This window comes from Salvelinus fontinalis, chromosome 4, assembly GCF_029448725.1.
Source record: "Salvelinus fontinalis isolate EN_2023a chromosome 4, ASM2944872v1, whole genome shotgun sequence".
NCBI classification, from domain to species: Eukaryota; Metazoa; Chordata; class Actinopteri; order Salmoniformes; family Salmonidae; genus Salvelinus; species Salvelinus fontinalis.
This window is the reverse complement of record NC_074668.1, coordinates 8,745,590-8,762,635: the sequence shown is the minus strand read 5'-3', so window position 1 is coordinate 8,762,635 and position 17,046 is coordinate 8,745,590. Positions and strand designations below refer to the sequence as shown.

The 17,046-nt window shown below is 42.4% G+C and overlaps 1 protein-coding gene across 1 annotated transcript in view; it reads right to left on the bottom strand.

Annotated features, from left to right (window-relative positions):
- spef2 (sperm flagellar 2) overlaps nt 1-16,800 on the bottom strand; it is a 62,025-nt gene extending 45,225 nt beyond the window's left edge. Inside the window, exons 1-8 of the mRNA XM_055918687.1 lie at nt 16,571-16,800; nt 15,886-15,988; nt 15,548-15,800; nt 14,803-14,973; nt 10,901-11,041; nt 7,712-7,794; nt 7,279-7,459; nt 6,713-6,901 (exon numbers count right to left, since the gene is read on the bottom strand). Of these exons, the coding sequence (XP_055774662.1) occupies nt 6,713-6,901; nt 7,279-7,459; nt 7,712-7,794; nt 10,901-11,041; nt 14,803-14,973; nt 15,548-15,800; nt 15,886-15,988; nt 16,571-16,628 (1,179 nt within the window). The 5' untranslated portion in view covers nt 16,629-16,800. The remainder of the gene's footprint in view (nt 1-6,712; nt 6,902-7,278; nt 7,460-7,711; nt 7,795-10,900; nt 11,042-14,802; nt 14,974-15,547; nt 15,801-15,885; nt 15,989-16,570) is intronic.
- Nucleotides 16,801-17,046: the final 246 nt, after the last annotated feature.

The window sequence follows — 17,046 nt, the reverse complement described above, 5'->3', positions numbered from 1 at the left end:
ATGGTCCATCTATGATCTATTTGTCCGTCTATGGTCCATCTATGATCTATTTGTCTGTCTATGGTCCATCTATGATCTATTTGTCTGTCTATGGTCCATCTATGATCTATTTGCCCGTCTATGGTCCATCTATGATCTATTTGTCCGTCTATGGTCCATCTATGGTCCATCTATGATCTATTTGCCTGTCTATGGTCCATCTATGGTCCATCTATGATCTATTTGTCTGTCTATGGTCCATCTATGATCTATTTGCCCGTCTATGGTCCATCTATGATCTATTTGTCCGTCTATGGTCCATCTATGGTCCGTCTATGATCTATTTGCCTGTCTATGGTCCATCTATGGTCCATCTATGATCTATTTGTCTGTCTATGGTCCATCTATGGTCCATCTATGATCTATTTGCCTGTCTATGGTCCATCTATGGTCCATCTATGATCTATTTGTCTGTCTATGGTCCATCTATGGTCCATCTATGATCTATTTGCCTGTCTATGGTCCATCTATGGTCCATCTATGATCTATTTGCCTGTCTATGGTCCATCTATGGTCCATCTATGATCTATTTGTCTGTCTATGGTCCATCTATGGTCCATCTATGATCTATTTGTCTGTCTATGGTCCATCTATGATCTATTTGCCCGTCTATGGTCCATCTATGATCTATTTGTCTGTCTATGGTCCGTCTATGGTCCATCTATGATCTATGTCTGTCTATGGTCCATCTATGATCTATTTGTCTGTCTATGGTCCGTCTATGGTCCATCTATGATCTATTTGTCCGTCTATGGTCCATCTATGATCTATTTGTCTGTCTATGGTCCATCTATGATCTATTTGTCTGTCTATGGTCCATCTATGATCTATTTGCCCGTCTATGGTCCATCTATGATCTATTTGTCCGTCTATGGTCCATCTATGGTCCATCTATGATCTATTTGCCTGTCTATGGTCCATCTATGGTCCATCTATGATCTATTTGTCTGTCTATGGTCCATCTATGATCTATTTGCCCGTCTATGGTCCATCTATGGTCCGTCTATGATCTATTTGCCTGTCTATGGTCCATCTATGGTCCATCTATGATCTATTTGTCTGTCTATGGTCCATCTATGGTCCATCTATGATCTATTTGCCTGTCTATGGTCCATCTATGGTCCATCTATGATCTATTTGTCTGTCTATGGTCCATCTATGGTCCATCTATGATCTATTTGCCTGTCTATGGTCCATCTATGGTCCATCTATGATCTATTTGCCTGTCTATGGTCCATCTATGGTCCATCTATGATCTATTTGTCTGTCTATGGTCCATCTATGGTCCATCTATGATCTATTTGCCTGTCTATGGTCCATCTATGGTCCATCTATGATCTATTTGTCTGTCTATGGTCCATCTATGATCTATTTGTCTGTCTATGGTCCATCTATGATCTATTTGCCCGTCTATGGTCCATCTATGATCTATTTGCCCGTCTATGGTCCATCTATGATCTATTTGTCTGTCTATGGTCCGTCTATGATCTATTTGCCTGTCTATGGTCCGTCTATGATCTATTTGTCTGTCTATGGTCCGTCTATGATCTATTTGCCCGTCTATGGTCCATCTATGGTCCGTCTATGATCTATTTGCCTGTCTATGGTCCATCTATGGTCCATCTATGATCTATTTGTCTGTCTATGGTCCATCTATGGTCTATCTATCGTCTATGGTCCATCTATGGTCCATCTATGATCTATTTGTCTGTCTATGGTCCATCTATGATCTATTTGCCCGTCTATGGTCCATCTATGATCTATTTGTCTGTCTATGGTCCATCTATGGTCTATCTATCGTCTATGGTCCGTCTATGGTCCATCTATGATCTATTTGCCCGTCTATGGTCCATCTATGATCTATTTGTCTGTCTATGGTCCGTCTATGATCTATTTGCCTGTCTATGGTCCATCTATGATCTATTTGTCTGTCTATGGTCCGTCTATGATCTATTTGCCTGTCTATGGTCCATCTATGGTCCGTCTATGATCTATTTGCCTGTCTATGGTCCATCTATGGTCCATCTATGATCTATTTGTCTGTCTATGGTCCATCTATGGTCTATGGTCCATCTATGGTCCATCTATGATCTATTTGTCTGTCTATGGTCCATCTATGATCTATTTGCCCGTCTATGGTCCATCTATGATCTATTTGTCTGTCTATGGTCCATCTATGGTCTATGGTCCATCTATGGTCCATCTATGATCTATTTGTCTGTCTATGGTCCATCTATGATCTATTTGCCCGTCTATGGTCCATCTATGATCTATTTGTCTGTCTATGGTCCGTCTATGGTCCATCTATGATCTATTTGTCTGTCTATGGTCCATCTATGATCTATTTGTCTGTCTATGGTCCGTCTATGGTCCATCTATGATCTATTTGTCCATCTATGGTCCATCTATGATCTATTTGTCTGTCTATGGTCCATCTATGATCTATTTGTCTGTCTATGGTCCATCTATGATCTATTTGTCTGTCTATGGTCCGTCTATGGTCCATCTATGATCTATTTGTCCGTCTATGGTCCATCTATGATCTATTTGTCTGTCTGTGGTCTATGGTCCGTCTATGGTCTATCTATGGTCTATTTGTCCATCTATGGTCTATGTTCCACCTATGATCTATTTGTCTGTCTATGGTCCATCTATGGTCTATGGTCCATCTATGGTCCATCTATGATCTATTTGTCTGTCTATGGTCCATCTATGATCTATTTGCCCGTCTATGGTCCATCTATGATCTATTTGTCTGTCTATGGTCCGTCTATGGTCCATCTATGATCTATTTGTCTGTCTATGGTCCATCTATGATCTATTTGTCTGTCTATGGTCCGTCTATGGTCCATCTATGATCTATTTGTCCGTCTATGGTCCATCTATGATCTATTTGTCTGTCTGTGGTCTATGGTCCGTCTATGGTCTATCTATGGTCTATTTGTCCATCTATGGTCTATGTTCCACCTATGATCTATTTGTCTGTCTATGGTCCATCTATGGTCTATGGTCCATCTATGGTCCATCTATGATCTATTTGTCTGTCTATGGTCCATCTATGATCTATTTGCCCGTCTATGGTCCATCTATGATCTATTTGTCTGTCTATGGTCCGTCTATGGTCCATCTATGATCTATTTGTCTGTCTATGGTCCATCTATGATCTATTTGTCTGTCTATGGTCCGTCTATGGTCCATCTATGATCTATTTGTCCGTCTATGGTCCATCTATGATCTATTTGTCTGTCTATGGTCCATCTATGATCTATTTGTCTGTCTATGGTCCATCTATGATCTATTTGTCTGTCTATGGTCCGTCTATGGTCCATCTATGATCTATTTGTCCGTCTATGGTCCATCTATGATCTATTTGTCTGTCTGTGGTCTATGGTCCGTCTATGGTCTATCTATGATCTATTTGTCTGTCTATGGTCCATCTATGGTCCATCTATGATCTATTTGTCTGTCTATGGTCCATCTATGATCTATTTGCCCGTCTATGGTCCATCTATGATCTATTTGTCTGTCTATGGTCCGTCTATGGTCCATCTATGATCTATTTGTCTGTCTATGGTCCATCTATGATCTATTTGTCTGTCTATGGTCCATCTATGATCTATTTGTCTGTCTATGGTCCATCTATGATCTATTTGCCCGTCTATGGTCCATCTATGATCTATTTGTCCGTCTATGGTCCATCTATGGTCCATCTATGATCTATTTGCCTGTCTATGGTCCATCTATGGTCCATCTATGATCTATTTGTCTGTCTATGGTCCATCTATGATCTATTTGCCCGTCTATGGTCCATCTATGATCTATTTGTCCGTCTATGGTCCATCTATGGTCCGTCTATGATCTATTTGCCTGTCTATGGTCCATCTATGGTCCATCTATGATCTATTTGTCTGTCTATGGTCCATCTATGGTCCATCTATGATCTATTTGCCTGTCTATGGTCCATCTATGGTCCATCTATGATCTATTTGTCTGTCTATGGTCCATCTATGGTCCATCTATGATCTATTTGCCTGTCTATGGTCCATCTATGGTCCATCTATGATCTATTTGCCTGTCTATGGTCCATCTATGGTCCATCTATGATCTATTTGTCTGTCTATGGTCCATCTATGGTCCATCTATGATCTATTTGCCTGTCTATGGTCCATCTATGGTCCATCTATGATCTATTTGTCTGTCTATGGTCCATCTATGATCTATTTGTCTGTCTATGGTCCATCTATGATCTATTTGCCCGTCTATGGTCCATCTATGATCTATTTGCCCGTCTATGGTCCATCTATGATCTATTTGTCTGTCTATGGTCCGTCTATGATCTATTTGCCTGTCTATGGTCCGTCTATGATCTATTTGTCTGTCTATGGTCCGTCTATGATCTATTTGCCCGTCTATGGTCCATCTATGGTCCGTCTATGATCTATTTGCCTGTCTATGGTCCATCTATGGTCCATCTATGATCTATTTGTCTGTCTATGGTCCATCTATGGTCTATCTATCGTCTATGGTCCATCTATGGTCCATCTATGATCTATTTGTCTGTCTATGGTCCATCTATGGTCTATCTATCGTCTATGGTCCGTCTATGGTCCATCTATGATCTATTTGCCCGTCTATGGTCCATCTATGATCTATTTGTCTGTCTATGATCTATTTGCCTGTCTATGGTCCATCTATGATCTATTTGTCTGTCTATGGTCCGTCTATGATCTATTTGCCTGTCTATGGTCCATCTATGGTCCGTCTATGATCTATTTGCCTGTCTATGGTCCATCTATGGTCCATCTATGATCTATTTGTCTGTCTATGGTCCATCTATGGTCTATGGTCCATCTATGGTCCATCTATGATCTATTTGTCTGTCTATGGTCCATCTATGATCTATTTGCCCGTCTATGGTCCATCTATGATCTATTTGTCTGTCTATGGTCCATCTATGGTCTATGGTCCATCTATGGTCCATCTATGATCTATTTGTCTGTCTATGGTCCATCTATGATCTATTTGCCCGTCTATGGTCCATCTATGATCTATTTGTCTGTCTATGGTCCGTCTATGGTCCATCTATGATCTATTTGTCTGTCTATGGTCCATCTATGATCTATTTGTCTGTCTATGGTCCGTCTATGGTCCATCTATGATCTATTTGTCCGTCTATGGTCCATCTATGATCTATTTGTCTGTCTATGGTCCATCTATGATCTATTTGTCTGTCTATGGTCCATCTATGATCTATTTGTCTGTCTATGGTCCGTCTATGGTCCATCTATGATCTATTTGTCCGTCTATGGTCCATCTATGATCTATTTGTCTGTCTGTGGTCTATGGTCCGTCTATGGTCTATCTATGGTCTATTTGTCCATCTATGGTCTATGTTCCACCTATGATCTATTTGTCTGTCTATGGTCCATCTATGGTCTATGGTCCATCTATGGTCCATCTATGATCTATTTGTCTGTCTATGGTCCATCTATGATCTATTTGCCCGTCTATGGTCCATCTATGATCTATTTGTCTGTCTATGGTCCGTCTATGGTCCATCTATGATCTATTTGTCTGTCTATGGTCCATCTATGATCTATTTGTCTGTCTATGGTCCGTCTATGGTCCATCTATGATCTATTTGTCCGTCTATGGTCCATCTATGATCTATTTGTCTGTCTATGGTCCATCTATGATCTATTTGTCTGTCTATGGTCCATCTATGATCTATTTGTCTGTCTATGGTCCGTCTATGGTCCATCTATGATCTATTTGTCCGTCTATGGTCCATCTATGATCTATTTGTCTGTCTGTGGTCTATGGTCCGTCTATGGTCTATCTATGGTCTATTTGTCCATCTATGGTCTATGTTCCACCTATGATCTATTTGTCTGTCTATGGTCCATCTATGATCTATGTGTCTGTCTATGGTCCATCTATTATCTATTTGTCTGTCTATGGTCCATCTATAATCTATTTGTCTGTCTATGGTCTATGGTCAATCTATGGTCTATTTACGGTCCATCTATGGTCTATTTACGGTCACACATTGGTCTATGGTCCATCTATGGTCTATCTATCGTCTATGGTCCGTCTATGGTCCATCTATGATCTATTTGTCTGTCTATGGTCCATCAATGATCTATGGTCCGTCTATGGTCTATGGTCTGTCTATGGTCCATCTATGATCTATTTGTCTGTCTATGGTGCATCTATGGTCTAGAGTCCATCTATGGTCTATGAGCCATCTATTGTCTATGATCCATCTATGGTCTATCTATGGTCTATTTACAGTCCATCTATTGTCTATTTACGGTCCATCTATGGTCTATCTATGGTTTATTTACGGTCCATCTATGATCTGTTTACGGCCCGTCTATGGTCCATCTATGATCTATTTATGGTCCATCCATGGTCCATCTATGGTCTATCTATGGTCTGGACTCCAAGGGGTGCAAGGTTTAGTTTTTGCCCAAGCACTACACAGCTGATTCAAATAACCAACTAATCATGTGTAATGTTAGGGCAAAAAACAAAACTTGCTCCCCTTGGGGTCCCAAGGACAGAGTTTGGGAAACGCTGGTCTATAGTCTATCTGTGGTCTATAGTCTATCTGTGGTCTATAGTCTATCTATGGTCCATCCTATGGAGCGATGGACTACATGGATCTCACCGCCTCCCTCTCCAAGGCCTCTTGGAAATCCCTCAGCCGTTGCTCTTGGTACTGTCTCTCGCGGAACACTCGGTTCTGTCGGAGAACGTCCTTCTGCTGGCGGAGCTGCATGAGCTGGACGGCCAGGCGTCTCTCCAGCTGGGACTGACGGGTCAGACGCTCCACCAGCTGCTCCTCTCGAAGGGCCTCCTGCACCACAAAAGGACACAATTTGTGTAGGGTGAAGTTGGCTCTAGACGCTGATCTTGGGTCTGTTTTTAATTTCCCCACTAGTGGTTAAGGTTATGATTGGGGGAGGGGAAACTGATCATAGATCTGTACCTAGGGTAAACATCACCACGGAGCGACACATGACGGGACGATCGAACAGGTCTAAATGTACATTTTATTTGTTTATAATCGTGGAAGTAGCTACCAAAGTCTAAGCTGAAATTACATGTGTAGGTTTTACACCTGTTCACAAATGACTATGTGACTGGTTACTAGTGCTGAACATGGATCATCATTAATAACATCATCATCGTGTAGTATGAGAGGTCATACACTGTCTGTGGGTTGCTGCTCACCTCTTGGGCCTCGTGGGATTTCATTTGTTCTACTAGGACGCGGCGGCGGCGTTTCTCCCTCTGCTGACGAGCTGCTGCATCCTCCTCCAGCCTCTGGCGGATTTTCTGGATGTACTCGCTGTTGGCCTGAGCCAGCTCCTCAGGCCTCTGCAACTGGGAGCCATGGCTTCTGGGGGCCTCACTGTGGAAAGAGGACATCTGCTGGTACACTGTGGGGAGGATGGATGGTAGTCCAAGGGCCGCATATATCAAGCTTCTTAGAGTAGGAGTGATGATCTAGAATCAGCTTTGCCTTTTAGATCATAATGAATACAAGCAAATAGAAAGGGGGGACCTGATCCTAGATCAGCACCCCTACTCTGAAACAGTTGATACAAATTTTGGGGGGGAAATATTTGGGAAGATTTGTGGCTGGGATTTTTCCAACACGTACCTCAAAGAAGAGGTGCCAAAGCCGCCAGCAGGTGACAACTTCTTCCTGTTCTTCTCAAACTCGGCGATTTCCATGTGAACCTTCTGTTAGGAAACCACAATGGAAAGATTGGTAAAAAAAAGGGCCTGTGAAGTTCTATGGAAATGATCCACAGCGGAGGGGTATGATGTGAAGCCAACCAGTTGAGCAGCTTAATCATGATGGGCCCAAGTGCCCCAAAAAATGACAAGCTCCTATCACCACCGATATTTCCCTTAAAATGTAAATAATTTTGTTGGTAAGACTGTGTGTTAATATTACTAAGCATTGTAACAGCAGAGCAGAACCCAATCTAAGGGCACATTTGAAGCTGTTACCAGAGAAGTAATATAGCCAACACATTCAGCACCATGGATGGCGGTCAGAAATGAACCCGTATAAATCGATCAGCACCACGGAAAGCATAAAGCGGTCAAAAAACACCATATTTAATCTGCAAATAATAGACAACAGCCTGTATTATAAAACATAAATATATAGATCAATATCTTGACCGAAACACAGCTAATGACCCAGTACATGATCGCTGAAGTTATGCACGGTGGCAAAACTGACATACCGGTATTTCAAATGACCTGCCTCCCGCAGAGGCCTATAGCAGAAACACCAGCAAATCAATGAAGTGGGCTAGTCAAACAGATTGCTTAAATGGCAGCATGCCTTTTAACAGTATATGACGTGTATGTGCTTACTATTATTCGTATAGCCTAGTTAAACGTATAGGCTATGATGACAATGAAATGGCTCAGCGGCCGTGCACCAGATCATGGTTTCCAAAGACAGATTGAGCATCTTGGCCAGGTCTCCCATTGTAGTGTGCTTTGCTATTTCCTTCTTAAAACAGGCCCTGAAAGAGAGTAATTGGCCAGGGAAGCTTGCTGATATATCTTTGCTGTAATGTTCAGCCAGCCGGCTAGCGGTCTCGCAGAGCGCATCATCATCTGCGTTGTCCAGGGTAGTGGGATGGATGGAGTCAAACAGACTCGATGTTGCCCGCAGACTTTTAAATCTGTTTGACAGCTGGTGAATAGCGATGTCAAGGTTTGCATTAAAGACATTAACTCGAAAACTACTCTCCCCATCAGACAGTCGCTCGTCCTCGCATAGCTCATCAAAATGACGCCTCGCCTTCCTTCTCCGAGTGTCTTCAAATGCGTTCTGAGCTCTACATTTGTCGGCAAGGGCCTTTGCAGTGACTTTGGCCTTCTCAAAGTCCTGTTGTAATACGGATCATTTTGGAGACGACGTTCCCATTTTCTAAAACCTAAGTCTGCAGAACAATTAAAATATATATATATAATAATTCCTTTTTCTTTTTCAGTGCTGCTGCATCATCCCTCTCGTCCTTCTTGTCACTTAAAAGCACAATCTTTTTGAAGGCCTTCATTACGTCCACATATCTGTATCTCAGGGCGGCAAGGGACTCGTATCTAGATGACCAGCGGGTGGGACACAGTCGTTTTAGAGATACAATTTATTTTTCTGATGCAAAATCAAATATGCCACTCAACATTGACCATCTCTTTTTTAAAAGGGGGCTTCCTGCATCTCTCCCTGAATGTCACACTTCACTCGCTCGGCTAAGATATAAAATCAGCTCATTTTGGATTTCAGGACTGATATAGTTAACGGGTCCTGCGGGGCGTCCTAAAAGTTATTTAACAACTGGGGCGTAAAATGTTCAATTATACTGAGAAAATTCCCACTGTTGGCCTGCCCCAGCTTTTCACGGTGCCCTCTGAACGCTAAATTACATGATGCAAGTGTGAGAGTTAAATTAACTATGCACTCCAACACCTGTCGACAGAAATGTGCTGCGTTACGCACGCCTCTCTCCATTTCTGCGTCAATAGTGCCATTGAGCTTCCATTGCTCATATACCAAACAGTCATCCATGTGAATCTGGGATGTCTCATAACATGCTATTTTGGATGTTAGATGGCGCCAATCTCTCACCCCATTGCATCAGATAAGAATGGGGAACTCCGATCTCCGAACAAGCTTCAAGGCTCACAATACGCGCAATCTAGCGTGGCCGAATAACACGAGATAATAACACAGGACGCCACGATTCTAGCCTCGCCCTGCTCCTCTTCCTCCCAGGGGATAGCTTGTCCAGCCTGGCTTGTCTGGGTCGTATCCGCCGATACCTGACAGCATGTATCCTCCTCTGTCAAAGTTGCTTCTTCGGGCACGATGGAACAGCTTGGCCTTGGTTCACTTGACCCGCTAAAAGCTGCTGCTGGCGATGATAAACCTACATCCTCTTCTGGTCCCGCTATGTGCAAGCAATGGTTGCACTTGAACTGCATTGAAAAAGGAATCTAATTTAACACATTTTGATACCTCCTTTGCTTTCTCATTTTTGGCCTTCCTCTTTTGGGCTCCACTTTTGTGTTGATACATTGCTGATTTTTAAATCCGTAATTTTCTATTCTCGACTTTATCAATTTTTTTGGCCGTTGTCTCTTGTTAGCTAGCGCAACTGTTGCTTAAAACAATGACAGAAACAACAACGCTTTGGAGAGTATTTGCACAATGAATCCCAGAATGCATTTAATTATCTTAACATGATATTGAAACTATTGAATAATATGATTTATTTAGCAAATTAATTCGATTTATTGTCATCAATACACAAAAATATCATGCTGACCTTTGTAGTGGCAAAAACACATATTGTTGGTGAAACCATTAGTTGGATCATTTATCATATAGGGTAAGTTAAAGAAAGCCGTTCTGGTAAAATTTGTACATGTGATGGACCCGCATCAACAAATAATACTTGAGCATGGTGGGACGGTATTCAAATTACATAGGGTTCCCGCGGCTCCGCAGATCTGGCCCGTCACCTGGCCCTAGTGCGGTCTACTGAACGGGCTGAAGCTTCCCCAATGAGGCCAAAACATAGTGGAGGTAGGGGGAAGTTACACCTAGACGCTGATCTTGGGTCAGTTTTGCATTTTCCCCACTAATGGTTTGCGGAGGGGGAGCTGATCCTAGATCTGTAGCTAGGGGAAACTTCACCCTGGAGTGTATAATACGTTATATTATCTGTGCCGTCTACTGTCATGTATCCTCTCATTGCCTTACACTCCAAACCCTTTTTACATAGCCTGACACTTTACAATATAGACATTCTTCTTTCACCTGAGCCTCCTGCTTCTTCCGGTTCTGTTGTTGTTTTTCCAGGGCCTTCAATGTCCGGTTGGGCGGGGGTTTGGGAATTTGGATGATGGCGGTCTGAATTCGAGTCATTATCTCATGCTGCTTTCTGCGTGCATGTCGGTGCTGCAAAGACAATATTATGTCAATGTAGTTAATATGCATAATAGCTAGGCATCCACAATGAGTAGCTAAACGTCTCACATCATTCATTCACTTCACTATATGTATGTGACCAGAGCCGTTCAGTATGCAGTAAGCACTGTTTGACATTGGACAGGAGCAGCTTTTCCTTCAGTCTTTTCAATGTCCACAACAACCCCACAATGCAACAATGGAAGTCTGTGATTGACCAGACCAAAAAGGTTGGCGCTAACCCTGCTCCGGAGCAGGGCCAGGTAGCCCTGGCCTAAGTTTTGTGCTGTCCCACTGTGCAAATGTGAACATTAGCTTAGCTCTGGGCTACAATCTCTCTTAGCCCAGGGCTAATGAGGTTGTTAGGGATGGAGCAATAATGTATATAAACCCTGGATTGCTGATGCTATGTATTGGCCATTGAGAGGCTTTGAAGCCACCGGTCAGCCATATTGGCAATCCCCAGTAGGAGCAGTCCTCCATAGAAATTAATGTAATTCTACAGTGTTTCAGTATTATTATATGTATTATTATACAGTGGCTTGCGAACGCCTTACAACCTAGAATTAAAATAGATTTTTTGTGGGGTTTGTTGTATCATTTGATTTACACAACATGCCTACCACTTTGAAGATGCAAAATATTTTTTTATTGTGAAACAAACAAGAAATAAGACCAAAAAAAAGAACTTGAGCGTGCATAACTATTCACCCCACTAAAGTCAATACTTTGTAGAGCCACCTGTTGCAGCAATTACAGCTGCAAGTCTCTTGGGGTTTGTCTCTATAAGCTTGGCACATCTAGCCACTGGGATTTTTAACCATTCTTCAAGACAAAACTGCTCCAGCTCCTTCAAGTTGGATGGGTTCCGCTGGTGTACAGCAATCTTTAGGTCATACCACAGATTCTCAATTGGATTGAGGTCTGGGCTTTGACTAGGCCATTCCAATACATTTACATGTTTCCCCTTAAACCATTCAAGTGTTGCTTTAGCAGTATGCTTAGGGTCATTGTCCTGCTGGAAGGTGAACCTCCGTCCCAGTCTCAAATCTCTGGCAGACTGAAACAGGTTTCCCTCAAGAATTTCCCTGTATTTAGCAGCATCCACCATTCCTTCAATTCTGACCAGTGTCCCTGTCCCTGCCGATGTGAAACGTCCCCACAGCATGATGCTGCCACCACCATGCTTCACTGTGGGGATGGTGTTCCCCCTTGGTTTGTGCTGTGGTGGAGATCTTTGTGGGCTATACTCGGCCTTGTCTCAGGATGGTAAGTTGGTGGTTGAAGATATCCCTCTAATGGTGAGGGGGCTGTGCTTTGGCAAAGTGGGTGGGGTTATATCCTTCCTGTTTGGCCCTGTGCGGGGGTATCATCAGATGGGGCCACAGTGTCTCCTGACCCCTCCTGTCTCAGCCTCCAGTATTTATACTGCAGTAGTTTATGTGTCGGGGGGCTAGGGTCAGTTGGTTATATCTGGAGTACTTCTCCTGTCTTATCCGGTGTCCTGTGTGAATTTAAGTATGCTCTCTCTAATTCTCTCCTTCTCTCTTTCTTTCTCTCTCTCGGAGGACCTGAGCCCTAGGACCATGCGTCAGGACTACCGGGCATGATAACTCCTTGCGGTCCCCAGTCCACCTGGCCTTGCTGCTGTTCCAGTTTCAACTGTTCTGCCTGTGGCTATGGAACCCTGACCTGTCCACCGGACGTGCTACCTGTCCCAGACCTGCTGTTTTCAACTCTCTAGAGACCGCAGGAGCGGTAGAGATACTCTTAATGATCGGCTATGAAAAGCCAACTGACATTTACTCCTGATTATTATTTGACCATGCTGGTCATTTATGAACATTTGAACATCTTGGCCATGTTCTGTTATAATCTCCACCCAGCACAGCCAGAAGAGGACTGGCCACCCCTCATAGCCTGGTTCCTCTCTAGGTTTCTTCCTAGGTTTTGGCCTTTCTAGGGAGTTTTTCCTAGCCGCCGTGCTTCTACACCTGCATTGCTTGCTGTTTGGGGTTTTAGGCTGGGTTTCTGTACAACACTTCGAGATATTAGCTGATGTACGAAGGACTATATAAAATAAACTTGATTTGATTTGTTCTCAGGGTGATGAGAGGTGTTGGGTTTGCGCCAGACATAGTGTTTTCCTTGATGGCCAAAAAGCTCAATTTTAGTCTCATCTGACCAGAGTACCTTCTTCCATATGTTTGGGGAGTCTCCCACATGCGTTTTGGCGAACACCAAACGTGTTTGCTTATTTTTTTCTTTAAGCATTGGCTTTTTTCTGGCCACTCGTAAAAGCCCAGCTCTGCGGACTGTATGGCTTAAAGTGGTCCTATGGACAGATACTCCAGTCTCCGCTGTGGAGTTTTGCAGCACCTTCAGGGTTATCTTTGGTATCTTTGTTGCCTCTCTGATTAATGCCCTCCTTGCCTGGTCCATGAGTTTTGGTGGGCGGCCCTCTCTTGGCAGGTTTGTTGTGGTGCCATATTCTTTCTATTTTTTAATAATGGATTTTATGGTGCTCCGTGGGATGTTCAAAGTTTCGGTTATTTTTTTATAACCCAACCCTGATCTGTACTTCTCCACAACTTTGTCCCTGACCTGTTTGGAGAGCTCCTTAGTCTTCGTAGTGCCCCTTGCTTAGTGGTGTTGCAGACTCTGGGGCCTTTCAGAACAAATGTATATTTACTGAGATCATGTGACAGGTCATGTGACACTTTGATTGAACACAGGTGAACTTTATTTAACGAATTATGTAATTTATGAAGGTTATTGGTTGCACCAGATCTTATTTAGGGGCTTCATAGCAAAGAGGGGAATACATATCCACGCACCATTTTTCTATTTTTAATTTAAAAAAATATTAAGTTATTTTAAGTTATTTTTTTCATTTCACTTCACCAATTTGGACTATATTGTGTATGTCCAGTACATGAAATCCAAATAAAAATCTATTTAAATTACAGGTTGTAATGCAACAAAATAGGAAAAACGCCAAGGGGGTGAATACTTTTGCAAGGCACTGTATGTGTTATATTTGAGTATTTTGTTGTTAGTGGGGCAGTAACATTAACAGGCTCTAAAAAAAAAAAATACTTGAAGGATTTAAAAAAAATTATATATTTTCATTTTTATGCTTAGCTCACATAATATAATGTAAAAGTATGCATTAAGGTGTCTGTAATAGAATAAAAGTGTCAAAAACAAATGTAGACATTAATAAATGCATTTCTATAGCTTCCCAAACCTTTTTAAAAACAGAGGAGGAGTACCAAGATGGCTGCGCTATAATACAGCGCGCTGTCAACCTGGGTTTATACACATCTCTGGTTAGGAGGTTGTTAGGATTAGGAGGCTGTTAGCCCAGGGCTAAGGAGGCTGTTAGCCCAGGGTTAGGAGGCTGTTATCCCAGGGCTAACGAGGCTGTTAGGATTAGGAGGCTGTTAGCCCAGGACTAACGAGGCTGTTAGGATTAGCATTAGGATTAGGGCTAAGGAGGCTGTTAGCCCAGGGCTAAGGAGGCTGTTAGGATTAGGGTTAGGAGGCTATTAGCCCAGGGCTAACGAGGCTGTTAGGATTAGGGTTAGGAGGCTGTTAGCCCAGGACTAACGAGGCTGTTAGGATTAGGGTTAGGAGGCTGTTAGCCCAGGGCTAACGAGGCTGTTAGGATTAGGGTTAGGAGGCTGTTAGGATTAGGAGGCTGTTAGCCCAGGGCTAAATGTAGTGTGAACATGGATTCTTTCTGATACCTTTTCAATGTCCTGGAGTCTCATCTCTTCCTGCACTTTCTGCCGTCTCTGCTCCTCCACAAAGTGGGCCATGACAGACTTGTCATATATCTCTCGACCTTTGATTTCGTACTTCAGAGCGATTTTTTGGAGTTTCAGATCAGCCTCTCTCTTGACGACTGTCCTCAGGCGCTGGGATAATAAAGACAGATACAATTTTTTAAAATAAAAAACGTATTCTTATTGTTCAAAGGAGAGATTGTGGAAAATATATACAGTATCTGTCACAAAGGCAGTGGGTCAGATTCAAAGCCACGTCGACACTGGCAAACGTGTACTGTAGGCAAACCTGGTCACAGGCTTGGATAACGCTGGAGGCCCCTTCGTTCTCCACAGAGTTGGGTAAAGCAGCTCTTAGTTTTCAAATCAAATCACATTTCTTTGCACCCTTTATGTGGAACAACTCACAGAGATCTCTGAAATTAGATGTTCTGGTCATCCTTGGTCAGTTCAGAAAAATAATTAGAGACCTCTATGTTGATAAATGTGTCTATTTTTCTGAATGTTTTGTAATTTTGTATATTGTATATATGTTTCATGTATTGATGCAGGGCTAATCTGAAAAAGAGACCCTAGTCTCAGTATAACTCAATATAACCCTGTCAAAACAAAGGTTTAATTACAAAAATGACAACGCTAGACCACCCAGGCGACTACAAACGAATGAAGCAGACGTGAGGAGTTGAGGGAGCCTTATTCCACTTACCTCAGAGTAGATGTCATTCTCAACACGGTGGAGGCAAGCTGTGGCAGCTGGCTGCATAGCCTCCATAGCTGTGCCCGTCAGGCCGGCTTTCCTCTTCTTCTGCAGCAGTATGAAGAGCTGGTAAAGCAGCCGTGTGGCAGCACCGTGCTGCTCCCGCATCACTGCTTGGGCCATGCTCAGGTCCAAGGAAACTCCGAGCAGTTGCAATGTGGGTTCCATGAGTGTGAAGTTATTCAGCTTTGAGTTTGCAGTGCTAGGAGAGACACATGTTTTGTAACCTAGGCAAAATAAGATATTGGAACATTGTTGATTAAATAAATATCAACTGATTAACTTACTTGCTCTTTAAGAACAGGTGAAAATCCCCCTGCAGTTGATATTTATGCAGGACCTCTCCAATAAGATAGCCATTTGCAAAATCCTTAGAGATGGACCTGGGGTCTGCAAAAAGACAAGAGTGTAGCATTTAGGACCACCCTAGGCAATAGGCATCTAGGCTACCAACAACTGGAACTCCTATAGCTAAACTTGATTTTGAGATGAGTAGGGAAAAAAGATAACCAACAAACTAGCTTATTAAAGTCACATATTGCAATGTCAATACCCTGCGTTAAGTATTACATTGTTTACTAACAAAAGAGTAAAATAAACTTATATTTGTGCTTTTGATGGGGTAAGACTGTTGAACTATGCTCACGAGGCATTTCTTAGTTATATTCTTCAAGAATCAATGACTATATATAATTCATTTAAAAGTACGTTTATCCCGGATTTCCCTTTTAATTTATCACTATTGAACAGCAGGAAATAAATATTGCAGACTAACGTTATGGCTTTAATTCTGTTTTTTTTGTTGCTAACTATAAATACTACACAACACAATACCCAAAACGTACAATGCAAACCACAAGTTGGACTCATTGCATCAAAATATAATTGTCTACAGGCTGGCTAGATAAGTTGTTAGTTTAAAGGTAATACATTACCTAGCTACAGTAGCTAACGTTAGCTGTTCACACTTACCAACGGTTTTTGATAGCCGGAGCTCTACGTTTAGCCACCTGCATAATATATCCGACATTTTGACGTTTTCGTTGTTGTTGTGTCGCTAAATATTGTAATTATTAAACTACATGATAGCTCTCATGATAGTTCTGGCTAGCTAGGGGGGAAATTGACAACAACCACAAGGTGTGCCGTTGCCATAGCGATATACCAACTAAAAGTGGGGTTTGGGGAAAGCAAGCAGGACCTGCCTCTCTTGTGGGTTGTGCTTGTGACTGAATCAGCAGCTCCTTGAGTAATCATTGTTTCGTTCACAAAAAATAGCCTGCCAAACCTGCCCTGTAGTGATTGATTGCACCAATAGCAATATGTAGCCATCCATGTAACATACAGGCAAACATTTGCAAAAGGAAGCCAATAAAATGTATAAATTCACAGGTAGAAACGGTGACCTTTGATACATACCTCAGTGTATCACCCAATTGTACCTTTAT